This window comes from Suncus etruscus, chromosome 18, assembly GCF_024139225.1.
Source record: "Suncus etruscus isolate mSunEtr1 chromosome 18, mSunEtr1.pri.cur, whole genome shotgun sequence".
In the NCBI taxonomy this organism is placed as follows: domain Eukaryota; kingdom Metazoa; phylum Chordata; class Mammalia; order Eulipotyphla; family Soricidae; genus Suncus; species Suncus etruscus.
Genome location: NC_064865.1, coordinates 61,436,734 through 61,463,382, shown reverse-complemented (window position 1 = coordinate 61,463,382; position 26,649 = coordinate 61,436,734). Strand labels below are relative to the sequence as shown.

The following is a 26,649-nucleotide window of genomic DNA, read 5'->3' as shown; positions in this document are numbered from 1 at the left end:
AAATGCCCTACTGGTTATAGCTCTGGCCCCTGATTCACATTTCTTGTAGGTGACACTAAATACCAGTTATGTGTCATTGGGCACATTTTCAAGAATCCATCAAGGAGTTCTAAGCGGGTGCACTGAATTTCTGGCGTCTACAACGTTGATGTACCCCCAACTCCGTAGCTGAACCCACAGACATGCTGGATGCTGAACTTTAGATTTTAGGCTTTGTGGCCACACTCAGTTGTGCTCAGGGATGACTCCTAGCTCTGTGCTCTGTGCTCACTCCTGGCAGGGAGCAGGGACCATGTGGGTTGTGGGGATCAAACCCAGGTGGGCCACGTGCAAGGCAAACACCCTCCCTGCTCCAGGAGCTGCTGTTTTCACCAAATGAGAATTTGGCTGAGAAATGTCCCCTTTGGGGGTCCCGGGGATGACCCAGCTACAAGGTCACCTGCCTCACAGGCCCGAAGCCCCAAGTTCGATCCCTGGTGTTGCCGCATGCCCTGAGCAGATCCTTTTAGCAACGCTGCTGTCTGGAACCCCAGCACAGCCAGAGTCTGTGATCTCAGACACACACACAGCAGCTGGGGGTGTGACTGAGGCAACTGAAGACATGAGTGAGGCCGATTGAGCCTTGCAAATACAGCTGTGAGCACTGCAGCCAGGAGCACTGCACAAGCAGCAAAAAGCAACACTACAATCAGATTATACTCAAGTGCCAGAGGGTGTGGCCCAGCAAGTCCAGGACAGATCAGCATGTGTGGTCACTGCCACAGTAACAGCCACAGGGCTGGAGGGAGCAAGGGGAGGAGCTGTGAGCCCCAAGTTCACCCCAACTCTGCTGTCTCTCTTGGACAGACACTGCAGTTTTCCCACAGACTTCTCTGCTCTCAGGCCAGGGTCCAGAGTGTCTCCCTTTCTCTCCCTCCCCACAGCACTCGAGTCCCCCAAGCCTGCTTCTGGGAGTCAGTCCAGGCTCTGCAGAGACAGAGGTACAGGGGCAAGTGGCCCCTGGCTATTCGGGGCCCTTAAAGGCAGCTGCCATCTTGTGCCTAATGGCAAGGCACAGCCACAGTCCTAAATTTTGCAGCCTAGACCAGAGGAGATGTGGGACCCTGCTGTTCCGTCCAACCCCACTGCCCCTCCGATTCCACTGTCATTTTTGTTGTTGTTGTTTTTGTTTGTTTTTTCGGACCACACCCATTTGATGCTCAGGGGTTACTCCTGGCTAAGCACTCAGAAATTGTCCCTGGCTTGGGAGGACCATATGGGACTCCCGGGGATCGAACCTCGGTCGCAATCTTTCCTTGGCTAGCGCTTGCAAGGCAGACACCTTATCTCTAGCGCCACTTCGCTGGCCCCTTGTTGTTGTTTTTTGTAGTTCTTGTTGTTTGGTTCACACCCAGCCATGCTCAGGGGTTACTCCTGGCTCTGTGCTCAGAAATTACTCCTGACAGGCTCAGGGGACCCTACAGGATGCTGGGATTCGAACCACTGTCCATCCTGAGTTGGCTGCTTGCAAGGCAAACGCCCTTTCTCTGTACTATCTCTCTGGCTCTCACACACACACTTTTTTTTTCATTTTAGTTTTTGGGTCACACCCAACAGTGCTCAGGGGTTACTCCTGGCTCTGCACTCAGAAATCGCTCCTGGCAGGCTCGGGGGACCATATGGGATGCTGGGATTCAAACCACTGTTCTTCTTCATGCAAGGCAAATGATCTACCCTCATGCTATCTCTCCAGCCCCCTCACACACACTCTTGACAGGGCTTTGTGTGGGCATTGGCACACTCTGCCACTCAGAAGTGGACCTGCAGGGGATGGGTCCTGCTCCCCCAAGCACTGGTGGCAGAGGATGGCCAGGAAACGCCAGAGAAGCAAAGATGTCAGCCATGGGCCGTAAGATCCTAGGCTGGGACAGAGCTGGGAATTCTGATGTCACTTTAGTCTCTTTGCATTCACTCATTCAACAAGTATTTTTTTTTTTAATATCGCAGGTATGAAATAAGACCGAGCCACAGGAAGAGCAAGGCCCTTTGGACTCCCTTGCAATTTCTATAGCATTCGCTCATATCTTGGAAGCAACGCGAGCCATGCTACCAATTCAACAAGTATTTATGGTGCCATGAGAAAGAAAAATATGGGGCCGAAATGGAGCACAGCAGTTGAGTATTTGCCTTGCATGTGGCTGACCCAGGATGCACCCCGGTTTAATCCCCAGCATCCCATATGGTTCCCCGAGCCTGCCAGGAGTGAGTTCTGAGCTCAGAGCCAGAAGAAACACTGAGGCCCTCGCAAAAACAAACAAACAAATAAAAAAGTGAAGGGAAAATATAGAACTAAGGCAATACTGAGGGCTAAAGTGATAGGACAGTGGGGAGGACGTTTGCTGGCACATGTTGTCCTGGGTTCTATCCCTGGCATCCCATAGGATCCTCTGAACAATATCAGGAGTGATGCCTGAGTGCAGAGCTAGGAGTAACCCCTGAGCATCTCCGGGTGTGATGAAAAAAGCCAACCAACCAAACAAACAAAAACCAGAAATAAGACACCTGCTCCTATACCTAGCCACAATAGAAATAATGGCCAGGGGCTGGAGAGATAGCACAGCAGTAGGGCGTTTGCCTTGCATATGGCCAACCCGGGAGGAACCCGGTTCGATTCCCAGGATCACAGATGGTCCCCCAGCCTGCCAGAGGTGATTTTTGAGTGCAGAGCCAGGAGTAACCCTAGAGTCCTGCCAGGTGTGACCCCAAACCAATCAATCAATCAATAAAGTTAAAAAAAACAACAACGAATGATCACAAATTATCCCCAGGCTAATCCTTCTGTGGGATTCTCAGAAAAGGGGTGCGGCAGGTTCCCCTTTTTTTGCATAAACTACAGTAGGCCAGTGCCACCCTGTACATCCTACAACAGGAACAGTCTAGCCCCGTGACTTAATCTTATCAAACTGCCAGGCCACCAAATTCATTTAGGATCTTTAAATTCTGGACTACCGAGTCACGCAACACGTCAACATTTTCTAGTAGTTTCAGTCTTGTAGAATCCCAGGAAGTCTGATGAAAAAGTTTCAGAGAAATCTCCCAGGCTCAGGGAGCCTAAACAGGAACCTAAAAGCTTCAACTAACACCAAGCACAGCCCAGTGAATCCTCAGACACTGATTTTAAACAACATGGAGAGATAAAGCAATAATTTCGGGGGGGGGGGGGAGTGACAGACGTTATATATGGCTTCAGAAATCAGACCTGGGTTGGATGCATGCAAGTGTCTTACTTACCCACTATCTTATCTCTACATCTCCTATAACAAACTTTTATTGACTTTTAAAAAAACACAATTTCAAATTGTGATAATTCCATGTGTCTTTGTGTTGGAACAACAATATGCAGTAAATTGGTCTGTGTCTGCTCACATCTTTTATTTTTTGAAGGGGGGACTGGGGCCACACCCAGCGGTGCTCAGGGGTTCCTCCTGGCTCTGCGCTCAGAAATCACTCCCGGCAGGCTCAGAGGGCCATATGGGATGCGGGGATTCGAACCACCATCCATCCTGGGTTGGCTGCTTGCGAGGCAAATGCCCTACTGCTGTGCTATCTTCCCAGGCGCACCAGTCAGACCTTCCTGGTTCAGCCTTGCCCCTGGGGAGAGGCCACACAGCTGTCCACAGCTACCAAAAATGGCAGGCAGCGCTGTTCTTCCCTGCATCCAGGTACCTACCTGACAGGCACCTGGGTCTGTTGTCGAGACCAGAAATCAAGCCAGGGCCTCCCTGTGCATGCCAGGCAGGTGTTCTACTGGGTTCTGTTTCTTTCCTTCAAAATCACCAGCCAGGGGCAGAACTCCTGAAAATGGTGGGTTTGACCTAATTATCTCCTTGAACAGAAAACAGGTACGTGGGGGTCTGGGAAGTGCCGGGCTCCTGTAGGCTGGCAGGGATCTGTTCGGCACATGTGGAAATAAACTCTGCAAACTTCTCCTTTCTTTAAACCCTGAAGAGCTTTGTTCTATGTCTCCTCCTGCTTCCTGTGCCATCCCCTGTTCCTGACACCCTCATTCCAGAAGTTCCATTGTTCTAATTGAGGGAGGGGTTCCACCCCACCTCCCTGTGTTCTTCCTGGCACCTCCAGGCTTCCACCAGAGAACGGAGAAGGCACATGTCTCTGTGGCAGCACACAATGACCTAGGCACGGCCCACAATGCACAGAAGAGTAACAGCTCTCAGGGGCCGGATCGGTGGCCCAGCAGTAAGGCGTTGGCCTTGCACGCAGCTGACTAGGACAGACTGTGTGGTTCGATCCCCCGGTGTCCCATAGGGTCCCCCCAAGCCAGGAGCGATTTCTGAGCGCATAGCCAGGAGTAACCCCTGAGTGTCACTGGGTGTGGCCCAAAAACAAACAAACAAAAAGAGTAACAGCTCCCAACATTCTAGTTGAAGGAGAAAATGCTTCTGGAAGCTTTTCAGAGTCAGGGGTCATGGTATGCTGGTGCAGGCACTTGGGGAGCTGCTGAAGTTTACACACACACACACACACCCATTTGCTTGCATCTTCAGAGCTGATGGTCCTTGGGGGCCAGGCGCAGAGGACAATCCCCCCAAATTCCTAGCAAGGGGCACCGACCTGGCCTGGCACCCTTGCAGGTGCGGGGACAGACAGGGACACTGCCCTCTCTAAGGGGTTCAGCTCCAGCTGGTATCCGGGGACAGAACGAGTGTCACTGGGGACCTCAGACCTGGGCTTTGAACAATAACACGATTGTTCACTTGGTCACAGGGCCAAATGGGGGGCTCGGGGACTCATTCCTGCCCTGTCCTGTTACTGAAACTATCAGACCTCAGCTCAGCTCCTTCGAGTCAGGAGTTCCTGTCCCCAGGCCTGCCCGGAAATGGATCTGGGTCCGAGAACCAGGGAAAGGGCCGAAAATGATGTGCAGGCCCTGGGCTGGACCCGAGACAGGCAGATGCTTAAGGGACCAGGTTGTTCTGAGCAGGAAGGAAAGAGAAACTTCTCACCACATTAACGCCCCCAACAAAGGGCTGCAGGCCTGCTGGTGCAGAAAGAGGGGGGCCAGACTCCCCTTCCTCCTGCTCAGGCATTTCTGGAGGCTGGCTCTGGTTGCCTAGGAAACAGCCTGGCTGTGGCGCTAGGGAAAATGTGCTGTCAGCTGGTTGGAGATGCAATTACAGGTTTTTATTCTCATCACAGGAGGCCCGGCCACTTCCTCAGCCCCTCTGAGCCGGCTTCCTCACGTGACAACCCCGTGAGCGTGCATGAGAGACAGAGAGACAAAGAGACAGAGACACAGACCACCGTAGAGCGGTGGAGCATTGTTCCTTTTCTCTCCCACCCCGCACATGGCACTGGATAAATGGCAACCTGGGCTTGGTCCTAGAAACCACCAGGATGATGCACTGGAAGGTCAGTTTATGTTTGCAGCTGGCTTAGTACCTGACACAAGATTTCTTTTGGGGGGGGGGCGGTGGTCACACCAAGTGGTGCTGGGGCACTCCTGGCTCTGTGCTCAGAAATTGCTCTTGGCAGGTTCAGGGGACTATATGGGATGCTGGGAAATGAACCCAGGTCTGTCCTGGACCGGCTGTGTGCAAGGCAAAGGTTCTACTGTTGGCCTCCTCCTCCTCCTCCTCCTCCTCCTTCCTCCTCCTCCTCCTCCTTCTCTTCTTCTTCTTCTTCTTCTTCTTCTTCTTCTTCTTCTTCTTCTTCTTCCTTTTCTTTGTTTCTTTTCTTCTTTTCTTCTTCCTTCTTATTTCTTCTTTCTTTCTTTCTTTCTTTCTTTCTTTCTTTCTTTCTTTCTTTCTTTCTTTCTTTCTTTCTTTCTTTCTTTCTTTCTTACTTTCTTTCATTTCCTTCCTTCCTCTCTTTCTCTCTTTCCTTTTCTCTCTCTTCCTCCCTTCCTTCCCTCCCTCCCTCCTTCCTCCCTTCCCTTCCCTTCCTTCCTTCCTTCCTTCCTTCCTTCCTTCCTTCCTTCCTTCCTTCCTTCCTTCCTTCCTTCCTTCCTTCCTTCCTTCCTTCCTTCCTTTCTTTCTTTCTTTCTTTCTTTCTTTCTTTCTTTCTTTCTTTCTTCTTTTCTTCCTTCCTCTTTCTCTCTCCCTCTCTCCCTCCCTCCCTCTCTCCCTCCCTCCTTCCCTCCCTCCTTCCTTCCTTCCCTCCCTCCCTCCTTTCTTCCCTCCCTCCCTCCCTCCTTCCTTCCTTCCTTCCTTCCTTCCTTCCTTCCTTCCTTCCTTCCTTCCTTCCTTCCTTCCTTCCTTCCTTCCTTCCTTCCTTCCTTCCTTCCTTCCTTTTTTCCTTTCTTTTACTGTAAATGCAAGACAGTTTATTCCAGGATGCTGGGATCCAATATCTCCTAAACAATGAGGACCTCTGACAGGAAATTTCTGATGTGGTTTTAGCAGACCCAGTTCAAGTAAATCCCAACCTTATATAAACAGAAAAGCCTTCTCTGCAGCACCATATCATGGTAAAAAAGTTTTTCTTTGGCCACACCTGGCAGTGCTCAGAGGTTACTATTCTTGGCTCTACATTCCAGAATCACTCTTGGTGGGCTTGGGGGACCCCACGGGATGCCAGGGATTAGACTCAGATTGGCTACATGCAAGGCAAACGCCCTCCTCACTGTGCTATCACTCCAGCCTCAAAAATCACACATGCTGGGGCCAGAGAGCTAGCACATCAGTAGGGCATTTGCCTCGCATGCAGAAGGACAGTGGTTCGAATCCCAGCATCCCATATGGTCCCCTGAGCCTGCCAGGAGCGATTTCTGAGCGCAGAGCCAGGAGGAACCCCTGAGTGCTGCCGAGTGTGACCCTAAAATAAAACAAAACAAAATAAAACAAACAAATGCTGAGCAGAGGGCCAGGAATGGGCAGCTGGGCCTGAGCACTGTGCAGAGAGAGACCAGGCCAGTTCCTGCCAGTTCAGTTCAGCCTCCCTGGGCTCTGAGTCTAGTGTCCCACGGGGCTCAATAAGAACTCTACCAAGCCGGAGAGATAGCATGGATGTAAGACGTTTGCCTTTCATGCAGAAGGTCATTGGTTCGAATCCTGGCATCCCATATGGTCTCCCGAGCCTGCCAGGAGTGATTTCTGAGTGTAGAGCCAGGAGGAACCCCTGAGTGCTGCTGGGTGTGACCAAAAAAAAAAAAAAGGGACTCTACCTCCCAGCCAGTCTCTTGGGAAGAGGGACTTGGTGAGCTAAAGGGTTGAGTCAGTGAAGCCCCTTAGGGGCTTGAGGGTCCTGGAATCCCTCAGGCAGCAGATGCAGGAGGAACAAGGAAAGGTCCAAACCAGGCCTGCAAGGAACCTTCTAGAATGGGGGCATCTTCTCAGCGGGCATGGCTGGTACTCTTAGGGCTCCTACCCTGTGCATCCTTCCCAACCACCACCACCCCCAGAAATAGGGCGTCCATTTTGGAGGAGCCCCTGCCCAGGGGTTCCCTTGTCTCCCTGAGAACCCCAGAACCAGCTTGTCTGTTCCCAGGGACCCCGGGGAGTCCAGGCCTCAGTACAGAGCGAACAGGATGGTCACTGCCATGACAGAGTTCCTGCTCCAGAGTCACTGACCTGATGAGGTGATATCATGCGCGGCTTTGGGCCAGCCCTTCTTGGAGGAGCAAGGGAGCAGGTGTATTTAAGGCCCATCCAGCAGGTGGGTTGGAGGGTTCCTGCAGTGCCCTGTGGACCCCGAGATGGCTGGTTTGGGGTGTAGGAAGAAAAGGGCTTTGGCCTCATCTACTTTACATCTACTCTGGACCCTGCAGCTGCCTTCTCAAAAGAGTGGCTTTCTGTAAACTTGGAAATCCTAGTTTTCTGTATGATTTTTGTGATGGGTATGAGAGAGAAAGACAGAGAGAAAGAGAGAGAGAGAGATGTGGGAGAGGATTAGTGGTACCAGCCAGAATCAAACCTAGAACTTAACACACTACCGTTGAACTACATTTCTTATCCTGTTTATTATTTTTTTAGGGGCTATCCAAAGCCACATTGGGTTATATTATTGTGTGTATATGTGTGTGTGTGAGGTGGGGTGTCATGCAGTGCCAGGATCTAAGTCTGAGCCTCGCGTCAAGTGTATGTTCCACTCCTTGAAGTCACAACCCTCACCTCTAGGCAGGCAATTTAATCTTTCGGGTGTTTTTTAGCTTCTTCCAGAAACGTGGTGAGTGGAGTCCCTGTTCTAGAGGGACATTGCGAGGTCGAAGGAAATGGCATATTTGTCCCCCAAGCCCGAGTGAGGTACTGTTGAAAAACATATTAATCATTGAGTCCTGGATGGGGCTGGATGATGGTTAGATGGCTAGAGGGATAGTGTGACCTCTCTCTGCCAGCCCAGGCAACGCGCCTGCAACCCCTTCCTTCCAGCTGACGGTTCTTAGGGTGGTGGCAAGGGAATGACCCACAGACAGTCAGGTTTCAGGAGACATAAAGCTTTATTGGTAATACACCCTAGCCACCTAGGCCAGTGGTCGGCAACCTGCGGCTCGCGAGCCACATGGGGCTCTCTCCACTTTTAATTGGGCTCTTCTGTGTGAGAGCCGGGCGGCCGCTCCAGGAGTCAAGGCTGTGCTCCTAGACTCTGTCAGTGCGTGCCCTGTGTGGCTCTCAAAATAAATTTCAATCGTGGTTTTGGCCAGATTTGGCTCAGTTGAAAAAAAAGGTTGCTGACCACTGACCTAGGCTGACCTTTTAAGCAGGCTCTCATCAGCTACCCTGACATCTCAACTTGTTTCTGCCAAGTCTCTTCCTGCTTCTCCCTGAATCTCCCATGGAAACCCCTTTCTGCCCCTGAGGCAATCCTTTTGTTACCTTCCAAAGACCCCTCCTGGGGCTGGAGAGATAGCACAGTGGTAGAGCCTTTGCCTTAGACGCTGAAGGACTATGGTTTGAATCCGGGCCGTATGGTCCCCTGAGCCTGCCAAGAGTGATTCCTGAGCATAGAGCCAGGAGGAACCCCTGAGCGCTGCCTGTGTGCCCCCAAACAAAAACAAAAGCCCAGAAATGGGCTGGTCTTACCATCAGGTAAGATTATACCGAAAGAATGGGGTATGGGGTGACAAGGTACCAGCAGCGAGGACCCTGTAAGGAGTGTCTGCAGCTCTTTGTTGAGAATTCTGCAAAGGAAAGCTCAGGCAGGTGCATTCTGGAACCTACTCACATTGGACAATATACAATTTCCCAGCCCTTTGACCATGAAAATCTCCTTGAACATTTGTGGAAGAACCCAAATAAATGCTTTTGCATCAGAATAAGTCCTGTGCTGACTGTGCTGAATGATTTCTCCCCGTGCAGATTGATCTTCATCTGGGGATGGAGCAGTGAGCAGCTCCTTCCCTGCCTAATCTCTCACTAGGAGATAAGCATCAGATCAGCAAGTTTGGTCTCACCCACATAGAGCTGCCTTAGGAAGTCTGTCTCATGGGGCCAGAGCGATAGCACGGCAGGGAGGACTCTTGGCTTGCACGTGGTCAACCAGGCTTCCCTCCCTAGCACTCCATATGGTTCCTGAACCTGCCAGGAGTGATCCCTGAGCACTGCTGGGTATGGCCCCCAAAAGGAACGTCTGCCTTGGACTGGGCAGGACAACCTGAGGTTATTCTAGCAGCTCTGATGTCACTTATTTCACGCAACCCTCCCCTGATCTGTGTCTTTTTCTGTACCTTCCTTTCAGCCCTGATTCCAGATGGGGCCCATTTTGAGTCTCTCGTTGGTCTCGATGGGTCACTTGCCAACTCAGCTCTTGCCCCCCCTGGGACTCTGCCTTCTCTGGCTCTCTCTTTCTCTTGTTCCTCCCAGATGACTTCATCTGTGCTTTATTTTCTGCTCTTAAATAAATATTCAGCTCCATCATGAGGCATCTCAACAGCGTCCAAGTCTTCTTGATGACCAAACTACTCAGCCTTACCTTCGTCACCTGAGTCAGCACAGCATACACATGTCCCATGAGGTCACAAATACAACTCTGAAACATGTCATCCATCGACATATCAATCACCTGGAGCACTTGCTCGGTCAGCAACCAAGCTGCCCTGGGCCACAGCACCACCTGTTGGCCCAGGAGGGAAGGTGACTGTCCCAAGGCCTTTTTTTCTCCAGGGTAACCAAGCACTCTCCACTCATGTCTCAAACCTCTTAGATCGTAAAAAGGGTACATAAGGGGGCCAGAGAGATAGCACAGTGGTGGGGTGTTTGCCTGAGAGACCCGGTTCAATTCCTGACATCCCATATGGTCCACCAGCCTGCCAGGGGCGATTTCTGAGTGCAGAGCCAGGAGTAACTCTTGAGCACTGCTGGGTGTTGCCCAAAAATCAATCAATCAATCAATCAATCAATCAATCAAGTAAAAAGAGCCAGAGAGATAGCATAGAGGTAAGGCGTTTGCCTTTCTTTTCTTTTCTTTTCTTTTTTTTTGGTTTTTGGCCAGCATTGATCTTCTGCGTCTAAGGCAAATGCCTTACTGCTGTGCTATCTCTCGGCCAGGCATTTGCCTTTCATGCAGAAGGTCGGTGGTTTGAATCCCAGCATCCCATATGGTCCCTTGAGTCTGCCAGGAGCAATTTCTGAGCATAGAGCCAGGAGTAACTCCTGAGCATTGCTGGGTGTGACCCAAAAACCAAAAAAAAAAAAAAAAGGTAAAAAGAAAAGGGTAGTGGGTCGGAGAGATAGCACAGCTGGTAGGGTGCTTGCCTTGCATGAAACTGATCCAGGACAAACAGTGGTTCAAATCCTGGCATTCCATATAGCCCCCTGTGCCTGCCAGGAGCGATTTCTGAGTGCAGAGCAGTACCGCCGGGTGGGACCCAAAAACAAAACAAAGAAAAAAGGGTAAATACTATGCTTATAGTGTCCAATGATAAAATTGTTCTGTATAATAAGGTTAACACTTGTGGGGCCGGAGAGATAGCATGGAGGTAAGGCGTTTGCCTTTCATGCAGGAGGTCATCGGTTGGAATCCCGGCATCCCATATGGTCCCCTGTGCCTGCCAGGGGCAGTTTCTGAGCCTGGAGCCAGGAATAACCCCTGAGCACTGCCGGGTGTGACCCAAAAACCAAAAAAAAAAAAAAAAAAAAAGGTTAACACTTGTGAGGAATAGTCCTAAACAAGAAAGCAAACGATATTGTCAGTACTAGACTGAGTTTTCCACAGACTTCGGAATAATCGCATAAAGTTAACAGAATTAATGCATCACATACTGAAAGTGATTGACTGATGCTCTTAGCTTTGTGCTCCATGGCAGTGGGGCCTAGAACATTTGATTTTTCAGTAAGAGGTAGTAGTTGGGGGCCGGAGCAATAGCACAGTGGTAGGGCATTTGCTGCTGATCCAGGAAGAGACCCTGGTTTGATCCCCGGCATCCCAAGCCTGCCAGCGGCGATTTCTTAGTGCAGAGCCAGGAGTAACCCCTGACCATGACCAGGTGTGCCTCCTTCTAAAATAATAAGAGGTAGTAGTTTTTTGTTTAGTTTTGTTTTTTGGGTCACACCCGGCTGCGCTCAGGGGTTCCTCCTCGATTTATGCTCAGAAATCACTCCTGCCAGGAGGACCATATGGGATGCTGGGATTCGAACTGCATTTCTTCTGCATGCAAGGCAAACGGTCTACCTCCATGCTTTCTCTCCAGCTATGAGGTAGTAGTTCTAACCCAGTCACAGGTAGGATTTTTTCCAGGAAATGGAATAGTAAGAATACACAAGTTGGAGCACTCTCTGCCGATGCCTTGTTGCCCAGCCTGGGAATATGGGTTTTTCCATAACTTACAGGCTCATAGTTCCATATACCACGCTATTAGCTTAACAGTTTCAAAATAGGGAAGGGTGCTGAGTGTGTGTGTGGGGGGGAGGAGCAGGAATCACTGCCCACTGTGAAGGCTGTTCAGCACGAGGCGGGGAAGACCCTGTTGGTGGGTCCTGCAAGGTGCGACTTAAGAAACCTTTTCCAGGGGCCTGAGAGATAGCACAGCGGTAGGGCGTTTGCCTTGATGCAGGAAAGACCCAGGTTTGATTCCCGGCATCCCATATGGTCCCCCATGCCTGTCAGGAGCGATTTCTGAGTGAAGAGTCAGGAGTAACCCCTGAGCACCACCCAGTGTGGCACACACACACACAAAATAAAATAAAAATAAAAAGCAAAACAAAACAAAGAAACCTTTTTCAAGGTCCAGAGCTAAAGCACTGTGGGGAGGGCGTTTGCCTTGCAAGAGGCAAATTCCCCTGGGTTTGATTCCCGGCCTCCCATTGGGTCTCCCAAGCCTGCTAGGCGTGATTCCTGAGCACAGAGCCAAGAAATAAACCCTGAGCACCACCAGGTATGACCCCCCCCCCCAAAAAAAAACAAAAACAACCTTTCACTTGGAAAGGGAGTTGGGCCACACACAGCGATGCTCAGGACTTTACTCCTGGCTCTGTGCGCAGAACATGTTATGTGGTGCCAGGGATCAAACTGGGCTCAGCTGCATGCAAGGCAAGTGCCTGACCCCTGTCTTGTCTCTTCATCTATGTGATGTCTCTTTGTATTTCTAGGCATTGCATGAAAAAGTCCAAGTTCCACAAATGACAAATGACATTCCCTGTTTGGTGGTATGGGGGGTGTGTGTGTGTGTGTGACGGGGCAGAGGACAGGCTGAATCACTGGCATTCTGGGGAGGGGAGTGGTCACCCCATCCCAGAGGGGAGAACAGGGGGAGGTGACAGTGACAGCCCCAGACTCCCTTGCTGTTGGTTTCTCTCCAGCGCCCTTCGACAGAGATGACGAAGTTTTGCACAATCGACAGTTTTTCTCAGCGCGGGAGGAAGGCACTGCCCTCTGCCCTGGGTAGCTGATGTTTTGCCTCTGAAGCAAAGCGGCTGGAAGCTTCCAAGAAAATGACCAGTCGGGAGGGCTCCCTTTGTGCCCTGGCCCGGAAAGGGGAAGTCAGGGGCGTGGGCACCACCCACACCCCTGTGCAGTGTGGATTTGGGCGCACAATGCCCAAGTAGCCTTCTGAAGGGTGGAGAAGGCGTGGGTGGGCAGCTGGGCTTCCCGACTGGGGGGCAGCTCTGGCCCAAGTTCTGCCCTTGGGGCTTCCAGGCTCAGAGCTGCCCTGTATGGTGTGGGTCAGGGCAGGAGGTGCTGCGAACATCTGCTCTGGCCGCCTCCTTGCTGAGGACAGTGTCATGAGGACCTGGGGACAGGAGCACGAGCTGTGGACCCCATGTTATGGGAGCCCCGATTTCTGTGTGAGGAAGGGAAAGGAGGGAGGGAAGTAATTTGTTGTTTGTTTGTGCTTCGGCCACACCCGGCGGTGGTGCTCAGGGGTTACTCCAGGCTCTGTGCTCAGAAATTGCTCCTGGTGGGGCCGGGCGGTGGCGCTGGAGGTAAGGTGCCTGCCTTACCTGCGCTAGCCTTGGAAGGACCACGGTTCGATCCCCCGGCATCCCATATGGTCCCCCAAGCCAGGAGCGACTTCTGAGCGCATAGCCAGGAGTAACCCCTGAGCGTCACCGGGTGTGGCCCAAAAACAAAAACAAAACAAAAAAAAACAGAAATTGCTCCTGGCAAGCTTGAGGAATCATATGGGATGCTGGGGATCAAACCTGGGTCTGTCCTGGCCTCAGGGAGGGAAATACATAATAAAGGAAAGGAGGGGACTGGAGAGATAGAAGGGCAGTAGGGCTTTTGCCTTGCATGCAACCAACCCAGAACAGACTGGGGTTCAATCCCCAGCATCTCATGTGGTCCCCTGAGCCTGCCAGGAATGATCTCTGAGTGCAGAGCCAGGAGTGACTCCTGAGTGCCGCTGGGTGTGGCCCCAAAACAAAAACAAAGCAATAAACGAAATAATAAAAGGGAAGAAAAAGCTCAGAACTCACAGAACCTGCTGAGTCAGAGGTCGAGTTTGGTACCTTCACAGGTTCCTTCACTTCATCCAGGGAATCACCCCTGGAGGTAGACAGTCAGTGTTAGGGCCACTGAGGAACAGCTGAGACCCAGAGAGGTTAAGTGATGTGCCCAGTCACACAGAAGTAAACAGCAGTCCCAGAATTCTCACATGCTCCATCTACCTGCGTCCCAAATAGGCAGGGGTGTGTGTAGAGGGGGAGGAACGGGGGGGGGGGGGGTACAGTCACTCCAAATGCCTTCACAGCCCCGGCCGTGAGGAATGGTTTGCCCAGAGAATCCAGTCAGGTCCAGGTAGTAGATTCATGGTTCGGAACCACTGGCCTACAGGTGTGCAGGGTTTGAAGATCTTTATCCGGGGCTAGAGAGATAGCATGGAGGTAGGGAGTTTGCCTTTCATGCAGAAGGACGGTGGTTCGAATCCTGGCATCCCATATGGTCCCCTGAGTCTGCCAGGAGCAATTTCTGGGTGTAGAGCCAGGAGGGACCTCTGAGCACCGCCAGGTGCAACCCCAAAACCAAAAAAAAGAAAGAAATCTTTATCCAGGTTAGGGTGGGGCAGAGTGGGAACAGCTGGGAAAGGTCACATCGAAGGAGGAAGAGCGAGATGAGGTCTGAGTTTAGTCATAATTAAAAATATGGTGTTGGTGGGTCTGGAGAGATAGCACAGTGGCGTTTACCTGCAAGCAGTTGACCCAGGACCTAAGGTGGTTGGTTCAAATCCCGGTGTCCCATGTGGTCCCCCGTGCCTGCCAGGAGCTATTTCTGAGCAGACAGGAGTAACCCCTGAGCACGGCCAGGTGTGGCCCCAAAACCAAAAAATATATATATGGTGTTGGGGGGCTGGAGAGATAGCATGGAGGTACAGCATTTGCCCTGCACGCAGAAGGATGGTGGTTCGAATCCCGGCATCCCCTGAGTCTGCCAGGAGCAATTTCTATTTTTTTTTTTTATTTTTTTTTTGGTTTTTGGGCCACACCCGGTGACGCTCAGGGGTTACTCCTGGCTATGCGCTCAGAAGTCGCTCCTGGCTTGGGGGACCATATGGGACGCCGGGGGATCGAACCGCGGTCCGTCTCCTAGGCTAGCGCAGGTAAGGCAGGCACCTTACCTCCAGCGCCACCGCCCGGCCCGGGAGCAATTTCTGAGCATAGAGCCAAGAGTAACCTCTGAGCGCTGCCAGGTGTGACCCAAAAACCAATATATATATTGAGGGGCTGAAATGATAGCATAGCGGTAGAAGGTCTGCCTTGCTTGCTGCAGACCTGGGTTCAAATCTTGGCATCCCATATAGTCCCCTGAGCTAGAAGCAATTTCTGAGCTCATAGCCAGGAGTAACCCCTAAGTGTGACCGGTATGGCCCTAAAACAAAACACACACACACACACACACACACACACACAGTTGGGGCCAGAGCAATACCACAATGGTTAAGGCAACACATTTACCTTGCACACAATTGATCCAGGACTGACCTGGGTTCAATTTCCATCCCCCATAGCGTCCCCTGAGTCTGCCAGGAGTGCCAAGAGTGACCCCTGACATCACCGAGTGTGGCCCAAAACCCTAAATACACACACACACACACACAAACATAGTTGGGCCAGGACAGTGAACGTGAACAGTGGGGAGGACATCTGCATTGTATGCTGCCGACCCGGTTTCGATACTCAGCATCCCACGGGGTCCCCAAGACTTCCATGAGTAGCAACTGAGCACAGAGTCAGGAGTTACCTCTGAGCACCACAGGTGTGGCCCCAAAACAACAAAAACAAAGTTAGGAATCCCAAGCACTAAGCACCACGGGTGTGCCTCTCCCTCCCCCATAAAAAAGAATTTCTAGAAGCCTTGGAGAATGTCTTGGCCCTTTGCTCATAGACAGCAAAACAGCATCCAGGGCTGGGGAGAGAGCCCAGGGGTTAAGGCTTTGCCTGCAGCTGCCCCTGGTCCCAGGTCCCGGTTCCAGACGCCTCACCCTGCTGGGTCTAACCTGGTCTCCTCAGCAGGGCCAGGAGAGACCCCTGAGCGAAAAGGATGCATCATGGTGAACAGACCACTGAGATCCATTCAATGCCGATGTTTTCCTCGATTTCCACATTTGCTGACAGAAAACAAGCCAATTAGTGCCTCTACCTCCAAAACCGCACGGGGACCCAGAAGGTGTGTCTGACACACACATTTCCCTCCACAAAAGGGCCGGATTCTAGGAAAAGTAACACATGGAACGTTCCAGGTGACTGCAGGCGGCACTTTATAATTTACTCCAAGTGATGACTGTCAGTACGAAAATGTGTCTGCTGGGGGTGGGGCTGGCGTGTTCAAAGCAAATTAAACAGACTTTCTCTGCTAAACTACCTCTCATTTCATTTAATTTTAGTTTTCGTTGGCCACACCCGGTGGCACTCGGGTTACTCCTGGCTCTGTGCTCAGAAATCGCTCCTGGTTGGGACTGGAGTGATAGCACAGTGCTAGGGCATTTGCCTTGCACACAAGCCAGCCTGGGACAGACCCAGGTTTGATTTCTGTCATCCCATAGGGTCCCCCGTGCCTGCCAGGAGAGATTTCTGAGTGCAGAGCCAGGAGTAACCTCTGAGCAATGCTGGGTGCGACCCACAAAACAAAACAACAAAACAAAAATAAAAAGAAATTGCTCATGGCAGGCTCTTGGGACTACATAGGATGCTGGGGATTGAACCTAGGTCAGCTGTGGCTAAGGCAAAATGCTTTTTAAAAAAGGACCAATGCTGGGGCCGGAGAGATAGCATGGAGGTAAGGTGTTTGCCTCGCATGCAGAAGGACGATGGTTTGCATCCCGCTATCTCATATGGTCCCCCCAGCCCTGCCAGGAGCGATTTCTGAGCTTAGAGCTAGGAGTAACCCCTGAGTGCTGCCAGGTGTGACCCAACCCCCCCCCCCAAAAAAAAGGACCAGTGCTGCCCAGCTCCACAGTGCCTATATGCAAATGGTACTGGCCTCTCCCCTCTCTAGATGGGGACTTTTCTACCTTTATACTGGGCTGCAGACTGCACATCTCTCTGCTTGTGGATGTTACTCATTGCTCTCATTTATTTATTTTAGTTTTTTGGGCCTTACCCTGTGGCATTCAGGGGTTTCTCCTGGCTCTGCACTCAGAAATCGTTCCTGGTAGGCTCCGAGGAACATGTGGGATGCCGGGAACTGAACCTGGTTGGCCATGTGCAAGGCAAACGCCCTACTGCGGTGCTCTCACTCAGACCCCACGTTACTCTTTTATCCTTCTCCCTGCCCTTCTTCAGTACCTCCAAATAAAGCCTGTTTTCCTTCAAAAAATAAAAATAAAAAAAAGGAAGCAGGGGTCAGAGCAATAACAGAGTGGAGAGGATGCCTGCCTTGCACGTTCAACCACAACATCCCATATGGTTCCCTGAGTCCTCCAGGAGTGATTCTGGAGCATAGAGCCAGGAGCAACTCTTGAGCACTGTCAGTGTGCCCTCGCCAAAAAAAATAATAGGGGCCAGAGCGATAGCATAACGGTGGAGTCTTTGCCTTGCACTTTGCTGCTGGATGGATCTGGGTTTGATTCCCCCCAGTGTCCCATATCGTCCCTGAGCCAGGAGCGATTTTTGAGCGCAGAGCCAAGAGTAACCCCTGAGCATCACTGGGTGTGGCCCAAAAACCGAATAAATAATAACAAGGAAGCAGGGAGCCTGAGAGCTAGCACAGCGGTAGAGTGTTTGCCTTGCACGCAGCCAACCCAGGATGGGCGGCGGTTTGAATTCCGGCATCCCATATGGTCCTTGAGCCTGCCAGGAGAGATTTCTGAGTGCAGAGCCAGGAGTAACCCTGAGCGCCACTGTCTGTGACCCAAAATCAATAACAAACAAAAAACAACAATTAAAAAAAGGAAGCAGAGGTTCCAGGAGCTGGCTGTGCCCTGCAGAAAATCCTTTACGATTCTCTAATGAAATAAACAAACATACAAAAACCCCAACAATTCTCTAGTGAGCTGGGCTGGAGGCAAGAACCAGACCTGCTGATTTAGGGGAATTTCACGGGAAAGAGAGAATAGACTGCCTCGTGCCTAAATCCTCTCGAGGCCACCAGAGAAGAGGAAGACTGAGTCCCCCCGGAGATCAGAGACTCCCATACTGCTCGGAAGGCTGCTGGGTTACTCTCGGATTCTAGGAGTTACCTGACATATTCCTGAGCAGGATACTAGCCACGTCAATCCCAAAATATCCCAAATGATCCTTGTCACCTTTGGGTGAGCCTCTCTGCCAGGAGCCCTCAGCAGCCTCTCTCTCTCTGTCTCTCTCTCTGTCTCTCTGTCTCTGTCTCTGTCTGTCTCTCTCTCTCTCTCTCTCTCACACACACACACACACACACACACACACACACACACATGCCGTAGCAGCTTGGAGAAGGCCCTCTCTCTCTCCCTCTTTCCAGCCTGAACATTTCCAGCCTGGACACACAATTCACCCCCAAAATGCCCTCCAAGGAGGGGTGGCCGAATTCAAATACTTGGGTGACATCAAGTGCAAGCAAAGCCAGACACTTCCTAGCACAAAGCTGCTGGCTCCCGGCCTTGTGCCCAGCCAAAGCCCCTCTCCTCAGGGTGCCAGGCCAATGCCCAGGGCTGAGGGGAGGCATGTCACTGGCTCTGGCTCTACGCAGTGAGGAACAAAGCAACTCGGCCCACCCGGGGCCCCTGGGTGCCCCCGCAGAGGCGGGAGCAGGCGCCTGGCTGGGCTGGGGTGAGTCACAGAGGCGGAGCCCTGTTATTTCCAGGCCAGCCTGTGCTTGGCTGTGAGGAACACAGTTGCCGTGTCCAGGGCGAGGGCAGGTTGCCTGCACTTGGGTGTGAGGAGGTGGCAGTTTGGGATGGGCAAACTCTGGCTGTGGGGGTGATACAGATGGGGGTGTGGGGGACCTGTGCATGGCCACCACACTGCCCACAGGCAATCTCCTCCTACCCCACATGGGCCAGGACCCCCAGGCTTCACAACCAGCAGAGTGAGACCTTGGCCTGCAAATGGGGTCTGGCCCCCCCAAGAAAATAAACACCTGCCCTCTCAGGGTCCTCACACCCACCCATGCCTCCTCTGCTTCTCCTTTGCCTTTCCTGGGCCCTATCCCCAGGCTCCCACCTGAAGGAGGGCACAGAAGCCACAGAGGATAATCTGATTATCTAAGTGCCTCTGTGTGGGCGATGACAGGCTGGCGAGCAGGGCCTGGTTTCTGAAAGCTTCTGGAAGGTTCCAGCTGCTGGCAAAGAGCTGCATGAAGAAGCTGGAGTTGGGGAGGACAGACAGGGGATTAAGAATGACTTTGTGGAGCAGGCCCGGCTGTGCTGAGTAAACTGAAGATAAGAGAGAGAATGGGGGCCAGAATGGTGGCGCAGTGGTAGGGTGTTTGCCTTGCTTACAGCTGACCCACGACGACCGTGGTTCAATCCCTAGGCGTCCCATTTTGTCCCCCAAGCCAGGAGCGATTTCTGAGCGCATAGCCAGGAGTAACCCCTGAGCATCACCGGGTGTGGCCTAAAAAGCAAAAACAAACAAACAAACCAATAAATAAAAAGAGAGACAATGGAGAGCACCATGGAGACTCGAGTGCAAGATGCCAGCAGGTACCAGGGCCCAACTTCCTCACCTGAGGTCATGCAGCGGTGGACAATTCATGCCAGCAGTACCCTGGAGCCGGAAGCCGCACTGTTCCAGCCACCTTCATGTCCAGCTTCTCCCGACCCAGAAGCCCCGAAAACTAGTCATTTGATGGCCACAGAAACTGGCCTCTGAAAGGACACAGGGCTTCAGGGAAGGAGGGTTGGGGCCCAGCTCTGCTCCCCCACAGGGCACCAGGACCAGCCCTAGAGTGATGAGATCTTCGCTGCCCGCCCCAGCCGACCACGCCTCAGAGCCCAGTGGGCGCTTTGTCTTTGAAGACAGAGCTTCCCTCCCGGCTTCCCTCAGCCGCCCAGCTGGCTCCAGAGGGCTTTGAGCCTCCCTAGGCTTCTCTCCTCTTTGGCTGGGAACTGGGGCGCTCCCTTGCCCGCCACACATGGCAGCAGCAGCTCAGTCAAAACTCTAGGCCCTACCCCCCTCACCCCCAGAGATAATCACCTGGTTTCCAGCAGTGGGCTGAGTCCAGTCGCCGTTTTGAAGTTGAAAGGAGCCAGGCAGGGGAACCAGCTCACAGGACCCCAGTCTCCGGCTCTGTGAGCAGGAAGGGAGATTTGGCCCCTCTCACGAGGGTTGACCAGGTGTGGTCCCAAAGCTAACACCCAAACCAGCCACAGTCACTGCAAAACAAACAAACAAACAAAACAAAAACAAATACAAAGTATTATTATTATTATTATTCGTTTTTTTTAATATCCCTTGGGCATACAAAATCAGTAGTTAAATATCTCTTTGATGTTGCTTTTTGGGCCACACCTGGGCATGCTCAGTCATCACTCCTGGTGGTGCTGGTGCTAGTGCTAGGTAGGGGGTGGTGGAACAGTTTATGGGACACAGGAAATTGAACCTGGGTCAGCTGCCTGCCGGGCAAGCACCCTACCAACCTATCTACCTACCAGCCTACTTAACTACCTACCTACCAATCAACCTACCAACCTACCTACCTACTTACCAACCTATCTACCTACCAACCAACCTACCAACTTATCTACCAACCTACCTACCAACCAATCAACCTACCAACTTACCTAACAATCAACCTACCAATCAACCTACCAACCTACCTACCAACCAACCAACCAACCAACTTACCTACCTACCTACCAATTTATCTACCAACCAACCAACCTACCTATTTATCTACCAACCAACCAACCTACCTATTTATCTACCAACCAACCTACCTACCTACCTACCTACCTACCTACCTACCTACCTACCTACCTACCTACCTACCTATCTATCTATCTATCTATCTATCTATCTATCTATCTATCTATCTATCTATCTATCTATCTATCTATCTATCCATCTATCTACCCGTCTGTCTATCTATCTATCTATCTATCTATCTATCTATCTATCTATCTATCTATCTATCTATCTATCTATCTATCTATCATGGGCCCGGAGAGATAGCACAGCGGTGTTTGCCTTGCAAGCAGCCAATCCAGGACCAAAGGTGGTTGGTTCGAATCCCGGTGTCCCATATGGTCCCCCGTGCCTGCCAGGAGCTATTTCTGAGCAGACAGCCAGGAGTAACCCCTGAGCACTGCCGGGTGTGGCCCAAAAACCAAAAAAAAAAAAAAAGCTATCTATCTATCTATCTATCTATCTATCTATCTATCTATCTATCTATCTATCTATCTATCTATCTATCTATCTATCTATCACCACATCCAGCAATGCTCAGGTATTACTTCTGGTTTTCTTCTCAGAAATCATGCCTAACAGGCTCAGGGGAATTCTGAGGATCCAACCTGGGTATGCATGTATGTATGTATGTATGTATGTATGTATGTATGCATATATGTATCTATTTATCTATCTATCTAGGACCTACCATTGCTCAGCTCCCCCTCAGCAACAACATCTTATTTATTATTATTATTATTATTTTCATCCGGGGTGCAATGGATAAGCCTCACCCTGGGGAAACCACCTTCGTGATCATGGTCTCTCCCCTGCCAGGTAAGTACACAACATCTTATTTTGATGTCACCTCCTGCGCCCATAAACTCTGCTGCCTCAGCCCCTTCAGGTGCACAGACAGGGGCGGGGGCAATCTCAGACGGACTGGATTAATAATAGTGGTGGGAGGTGGCACAGAGACACGTGCCAGTGGCCCTCTTTGTCTCTCTCACGCACTCTCAGCATGCGCCGACCCCAGGAGCCCCCCATAGACAGGTGACAAAACTGGGTGGTCTCCCCGCAGCACCCCCCCCCCCTCTCCCGGGCGCAGGGAAGAGTCGAGCCGCGCGCCACCCTCACCGGAACGCAGGGCCTGGCACGCCCCCCACCCACCGGTGGGCGTGCGGACCCCCAAAGCTCTCCTCTGCGCTACAGCTGGAGACGCCCCCCCCCGTCCCAGGCCCCCTCCCCAGGCCCCCCTCGCACCCCGATCTCCCTTCAGCACCCCGCCCCGGCTCCCCCTCGCGGTGCCGCAGTCCCCGCGCTCCGCCCCGCGCCGAGACGTCAGCCGGGTGGGGCGGCGCCGGGCGGGCGCGCTTAAAAGCGGGGCTGGGGGGCTCCGAGGGCCTCAGTGCTCCCGAACCCGAGGCAGCTCCCGCTCCTGCACCGCAGCCGGCACCATGCGTGAGATCGTGCACATCCAGGCGGGCCAGTGCGGCAACCAGATCGGTGCCAAGGTGGGAGCGCGCGGGGCGCACGGGGCGCAGGGCGCACAGGGGCCAGGGAGGGTCTCCGGAGGGCGCGGCCGGTCCTGGGGTGCGTGCCCTGGAGGGGAGGGGAGCCTGGGGGTCCCGGGGACGCTGGCGAGGGCGAACAGGGTGAGGGGCGCGTGTCCTGGCCAGGGCGCAATTGGCGAAGGAGGCCCCAGGGCGCACGCATGGATGGATCGATGGATGGATGAATGGCTGGGTCGGTGGGCAAGTGGGTGGGTCGTGCGCTCAAGGTCGAGGTGGGCGCGGGTGCGGGGAGGGCTGTGCGCATTTGGGGACCCCGGAGAGAGCGTGCCCAGGGTGCCCAGATGGCGCATCCTCCCCCGGGCGGGGTCCCCCAAAGCCAAGCGCGCGTGGCGGCGTGGCGACGCAGCTGTCATGCAGAGGCTTTGATCGCGCGCGGCCTTGGACATCGGGGCCCCACCCCGCCCTGGGTCTCCCCGGCAGCCGAGAGCCAGGCCTGGGCGTGACGCGAGCGCCCGAGCCTCGGTGGTGGCTCCCGAGGAAGGAAACTGCAATGTCATTTGGCCGGGCGCGCTCCAGCCGGCGTCTCCAAAGGCGCAGGGACCTGGGCACCCCGCAGCGCCATGTTGGGCGGCACTGTCTCCCTCCTGGGTGCCCCTTCCCCGCGCCCTGGATCCCCGCGGCCTCCCTGGGCAGCGCCATCCACCAGCCGGGGTCTGGGGAGGTGCCCACGGCCACGTGCCAGGCAGCCGCAGAAAGGCGGTGGTGCCAGCCAAAGGACAGAGACCTGGGTGCCCGGCGCCCATCTCCGGGTGGGGTGGGGTCCTTCTAGCTCTCCTCCTTTTGCTTCTGCCCAGGAGGGACCCGCCCAGCCCCTGGGGTGCTGCCCAGCTCCAGGGCGCCTCCCAGAACCTCCCCAAGCGCAGTGTGCGCGCGCCCTCTGAAGCTGGCACGGGCTGGGTTGGGGGCGCAGGGGGCGGGGTTGCGGCTGCAGCAGCTGCAGCCGCAGGGTCGCGCCCAGCCGCAGCCATTTGTCCCCGCGATGGGCGATGGACAGCTGTGCCATCACCGGGAAGGGTGAGGGTGAGGGTGATGGTGAGGGCGCTCGACGAGTGTGCGCTGTCGTCTGGTCCCTTTGCAGTTTTGGGAGGTCATCAGTGACGAACACGGCATCGACCCCACGGGGAGTTACCATGGAGACAGCGAGCTGCAGCTGGAACGCATCAATGTGTACTACAACGAGGCTGCAGGTGAGGCCTGGTGGGGTAGGGGTGGGGATGGGGGTCAGCACCATCCCACTGGCTTCCAGGCCAAGCCTGTCTCTCCTTCTTGGGTCCCTAGAGAGCAGAGACTCCCCATACCCAACCCTACCCCACCACTCTCTGCCCCCAGTGCCAGCCTCTCTCTGTCCCAACCCTGACTCTCATCCTTCTGTGTCCTTGCAGGTAACAAATATGTCCCCCGGGCCATCCTGGTGGACCTGGAGCCGGGCACCATGGACTCAGTGAGGTCAGGGCCCTTTGGCCAGATCTTCAGGCCCGACAACTTCGTGTTCGGTAAGTGGATGGGCCCAAGTCCTGGCCCATCTCTGCACGATGCTGGCAGGGTGGTCAGGTGGGTGGGTGGGCTTCCACACAGCTCAGAATTTGTGTGTGTGTGTGGGGGGGGGGAGTGGTTCACGGTGCCAGGCCCAGGAGAGGGCGACAAAGAGCAAAGGAAAAGCTTCCAGCAGCTCCCGGCTGCTCTTTTATTTTATTTTATTTTATTATATTTTATTGGTTTTTGGACCACACCCGGCAGTGCTCAGAGATGATTCCTAGCAGGTTCGGGAAACCTTACGGGATGCCGAGGATGCAGGGCAAACACCATGCCAGCTGTGGATCTTAATTGTATTAAAAGCATCTGGGCTTTGTGGGCTTCCTTCCTGCTCAATGCCTAACTGCACCTGAGCTAGCTTTTCCCTTAACCCGGATCCCCTGTGTTTTGGGAGGTGCCAGACACAGGGGAACTTGCAGGAACATTTCTGTAGGCCAAAAAGCTGAGAGAGAAGCCGAGATTCTTTAGAGAGAGGGAGGATCAGGGCATCTGCCATTGCTCGGGCTTCGTGGCTGACAGGCTTCTTCTGACAGGCCAGAGCGGCGCCGGCAACAACTGGGCCAAGGGCCACTACACAGAGGGTGCCGAGCTGGTGGACTCGGTCCTGGACGTGGTGAGGAAGGAGTCGGAGAGCTGTGACTGTCTGCAGGGCTTCCAGCTCACCCACTCGCTGGGCGGTGGCACCGGCTCGGGCATGGGCACCCTCCTCATCAGCAAGATCCGAGAGGAGTACCCGGACCGCATCATGAACACCTTCAGCGTCATGCCCTCGCCCAAGGTGTCCGACACCGTGGTGGAGCCCTACAACGCCACCCTGTCCGTCCACCAGCTGGTGGAGAACACCGATGAGACCTATTCAATCGATAATGAGGCGCTGTATGACATCTGCTTCCGCACCCTCAAACTCACCACCCCGACCTACGGAGACCTCAACCACCTGGTGTCGGCCACCATGAGCGGCGTGACCACCTGCCTGCGCTTCCCTGGCCAGCTCAACGCTGACCTTCGCAAGCTGGCCGTGAACATGGTGCCCTTCCCTCGGCTGCACTTCTTCATGCCCGGCTTCGCCCCCCTGACCAGCCGGGGCAGCCAGCAGTACCGGGCCCTCACGGTGCCCGAGCTGACGCAGCAGATGTTCGACTCCAAGAACATGATGGCCGCGTGTGACCCTCGCCACGGCCGCTACCTGACCGTGGCTGCCATCTTCCGCGGCCGCATGTCCATGAAGGAGGTGGACGAGCAGATGCTGAACGTGCAGAACAAGAACAGCAGCTACTTCGTGGAGTGGATCCCCAACAACGTCAAGACGGCCGTGTGCGACATCCCGCCCCGGGGCCTGAAGATGTCGGCCACCTTCATCGGCAACAGCACGGCCATCCAGGAGCTGTTCAAGCGCATCTCGGAGCAGTTCACGGCCATGTTCCGCCGCAAGGCCTTCCTGCACTGGTACACGGGCGAGGGCATGGACGAGATGGAGTTCACCGAGGCCGAGAGCAACATGAACGACCTGGTGTCTGAGTACCAGCAGTACCAGGACGCCACGGCCGACGAGCAGGGCGAGTTCGAGGAGGAGGAGGAGGGCGAGGAGGAGGCTTGAGGTGCCCACTCGCCTGCCTGCCTGCCCACCCACCCGCCCCGACCCTCAGTGACCCTCCCTGTCCTCAGCCAAGCATGGTCTCTGTCCACTATGGTGCTGTCTGCTTGTCGGAATCTCAGTGTTTGTGTCACCGTGCGTAAGCCCCTGTCAGAATCAGTATTACTGTCTTTTATGATCTCTTAATAAAGCACGTCTCTCAAACCTTTAAAATAATAAAATTTGTTGGAAGTGAAAACAAAGGCCCGAGTTAATTGCTTTGAGACCTTCAGTCATTTCATCAGGACTGGGGTTTGACATGGTTATACTTTAGTGTAAAAGAACATTTCCCCAGCCTCCCTTGTGCTGAACCATATTGATGTGAGAACAGACACTGCAGGTGTGTGTGGGTGAATGGAGGTTTGGGGGTGACACTGGCCTTTCTCCTTTGGGATTGAGGTGACTTGATGGGAAGAGAAAACAGCCCTCAGGCCCTCCGTACAACATTTTGTGGCCCTGCCCTAGAGGAATCTTTTTTTGTTTTGTTTCTGTTTCAGTTGTTTGGGTCACACCCCCCAATGTTCAAGGGTTATTCCTGACTTTGCACTCAAGGATCACCCCGACTTTGTCTCCTGCGGCTCCCAGGTAAATTGAGTTTGAGACCCCTGGTAGGCCATTTTCCTAATTTTCTTTTGTTTTTGGGCCACACCTGGCTTTTTTTTAGAGGTGGGGGGGGGCACACCTGGTGGCACTCAAGAGTTACATCTGACTCATGCGTAGAAATCGCTCCTGTCAGGTTCGGCGCACTGGGATGCCGGGGTCTGAACCCAGGTACATCCTGGGTTGGCCACATGTAAGGCCAATGCTATCATGCCAGCCCCATGGCTGCTCTTTTTTTTTTTTTTTGTTTTTGGGCCACACCCATTTGACGCTCAGGGGTTACTCCTGGCTATGAGCTCAGAAATCGCCCCTGGCTTGGGGAGACCATATGGGACGCCGGGGGATCGAACCGTGGCCCATCCTACGCTAGCGCTTGTAAGGCAGACACCTTACCTCTAGCGCCACCTTCCCGGCCCCTCCATGGCTTAAGGGTAACGCCTGGCTTTGCACTTAGAAATTATTCCTGGGGCCGGTGAGGTGGCACTAGAGGTAAGGTGTCTGCCTTGCAAGCGCTAGCCAAGGAAGGACCGCGGTTCGATCCCCCGGCGTCCCATATGGTCCCCCCAAGCCAGGGGCGATTTCTGAGCGCATAGCCAGGAGTAACCCCTGAGCATCAAACGGGTGTGGCCCCCCA

At 53.5% G+C, this 26,649-nt stretch overlaps 1 protein-coding gene and 1 non-coding gene across 3 annotated transcripts in view; one reads left to right on the top strand and one right to left on the bottom strand.

Annotated features, from left to right (window-relative positions):
• TUBB2A (tubulin beta 2A class IIa) overlaps window positions 1–25,618 on the top strand; it is a 39,120-nt gene extending 13,502 nt beyond the window's left edge. The window contains exons 1-4 of one of the 2 annotated variants that reach the window (XM_049764979.1): window positions 22,061–22,189; window positions 23,328–23,436; window positions 23,632–23,742; window positions 24,316–25,618. In XM_049764979.1, coding sequence (XP_049620936.1) covers window positions 22,133–22,189; window positions 23,328–23,436; window positions 23,632–23,742; window positions 24,316–25,379 — 1,341 coding nt within the window. In that variant the 5' untranslated portion in view covers window positions 22,061–22,132 and the 3' untranslated portion in view covers window positions 25,380–25,618. Of the gene's footprint in view, window positions 1–22,060; window positions 22,190–23,327; window positions 23,437–23,631; window positions 23,743–24,315 lie in introns of those variants that run through there. The other variant, XM_049764980.1, reaches the window with a different exon arrangement.
• Window positions 1,976–2,108, bottom strand: LOC125996856 (small nucleolar RNA SNORA14). The gene has a single exon (XR_007491520.1). It is a non-coding gene; the product is annotated as a small nucleolar RNA SNORA14 (small nucleolar RNA).
• Window positions 25,619–26,649: the final 1,031 nt, after the last annotated feature.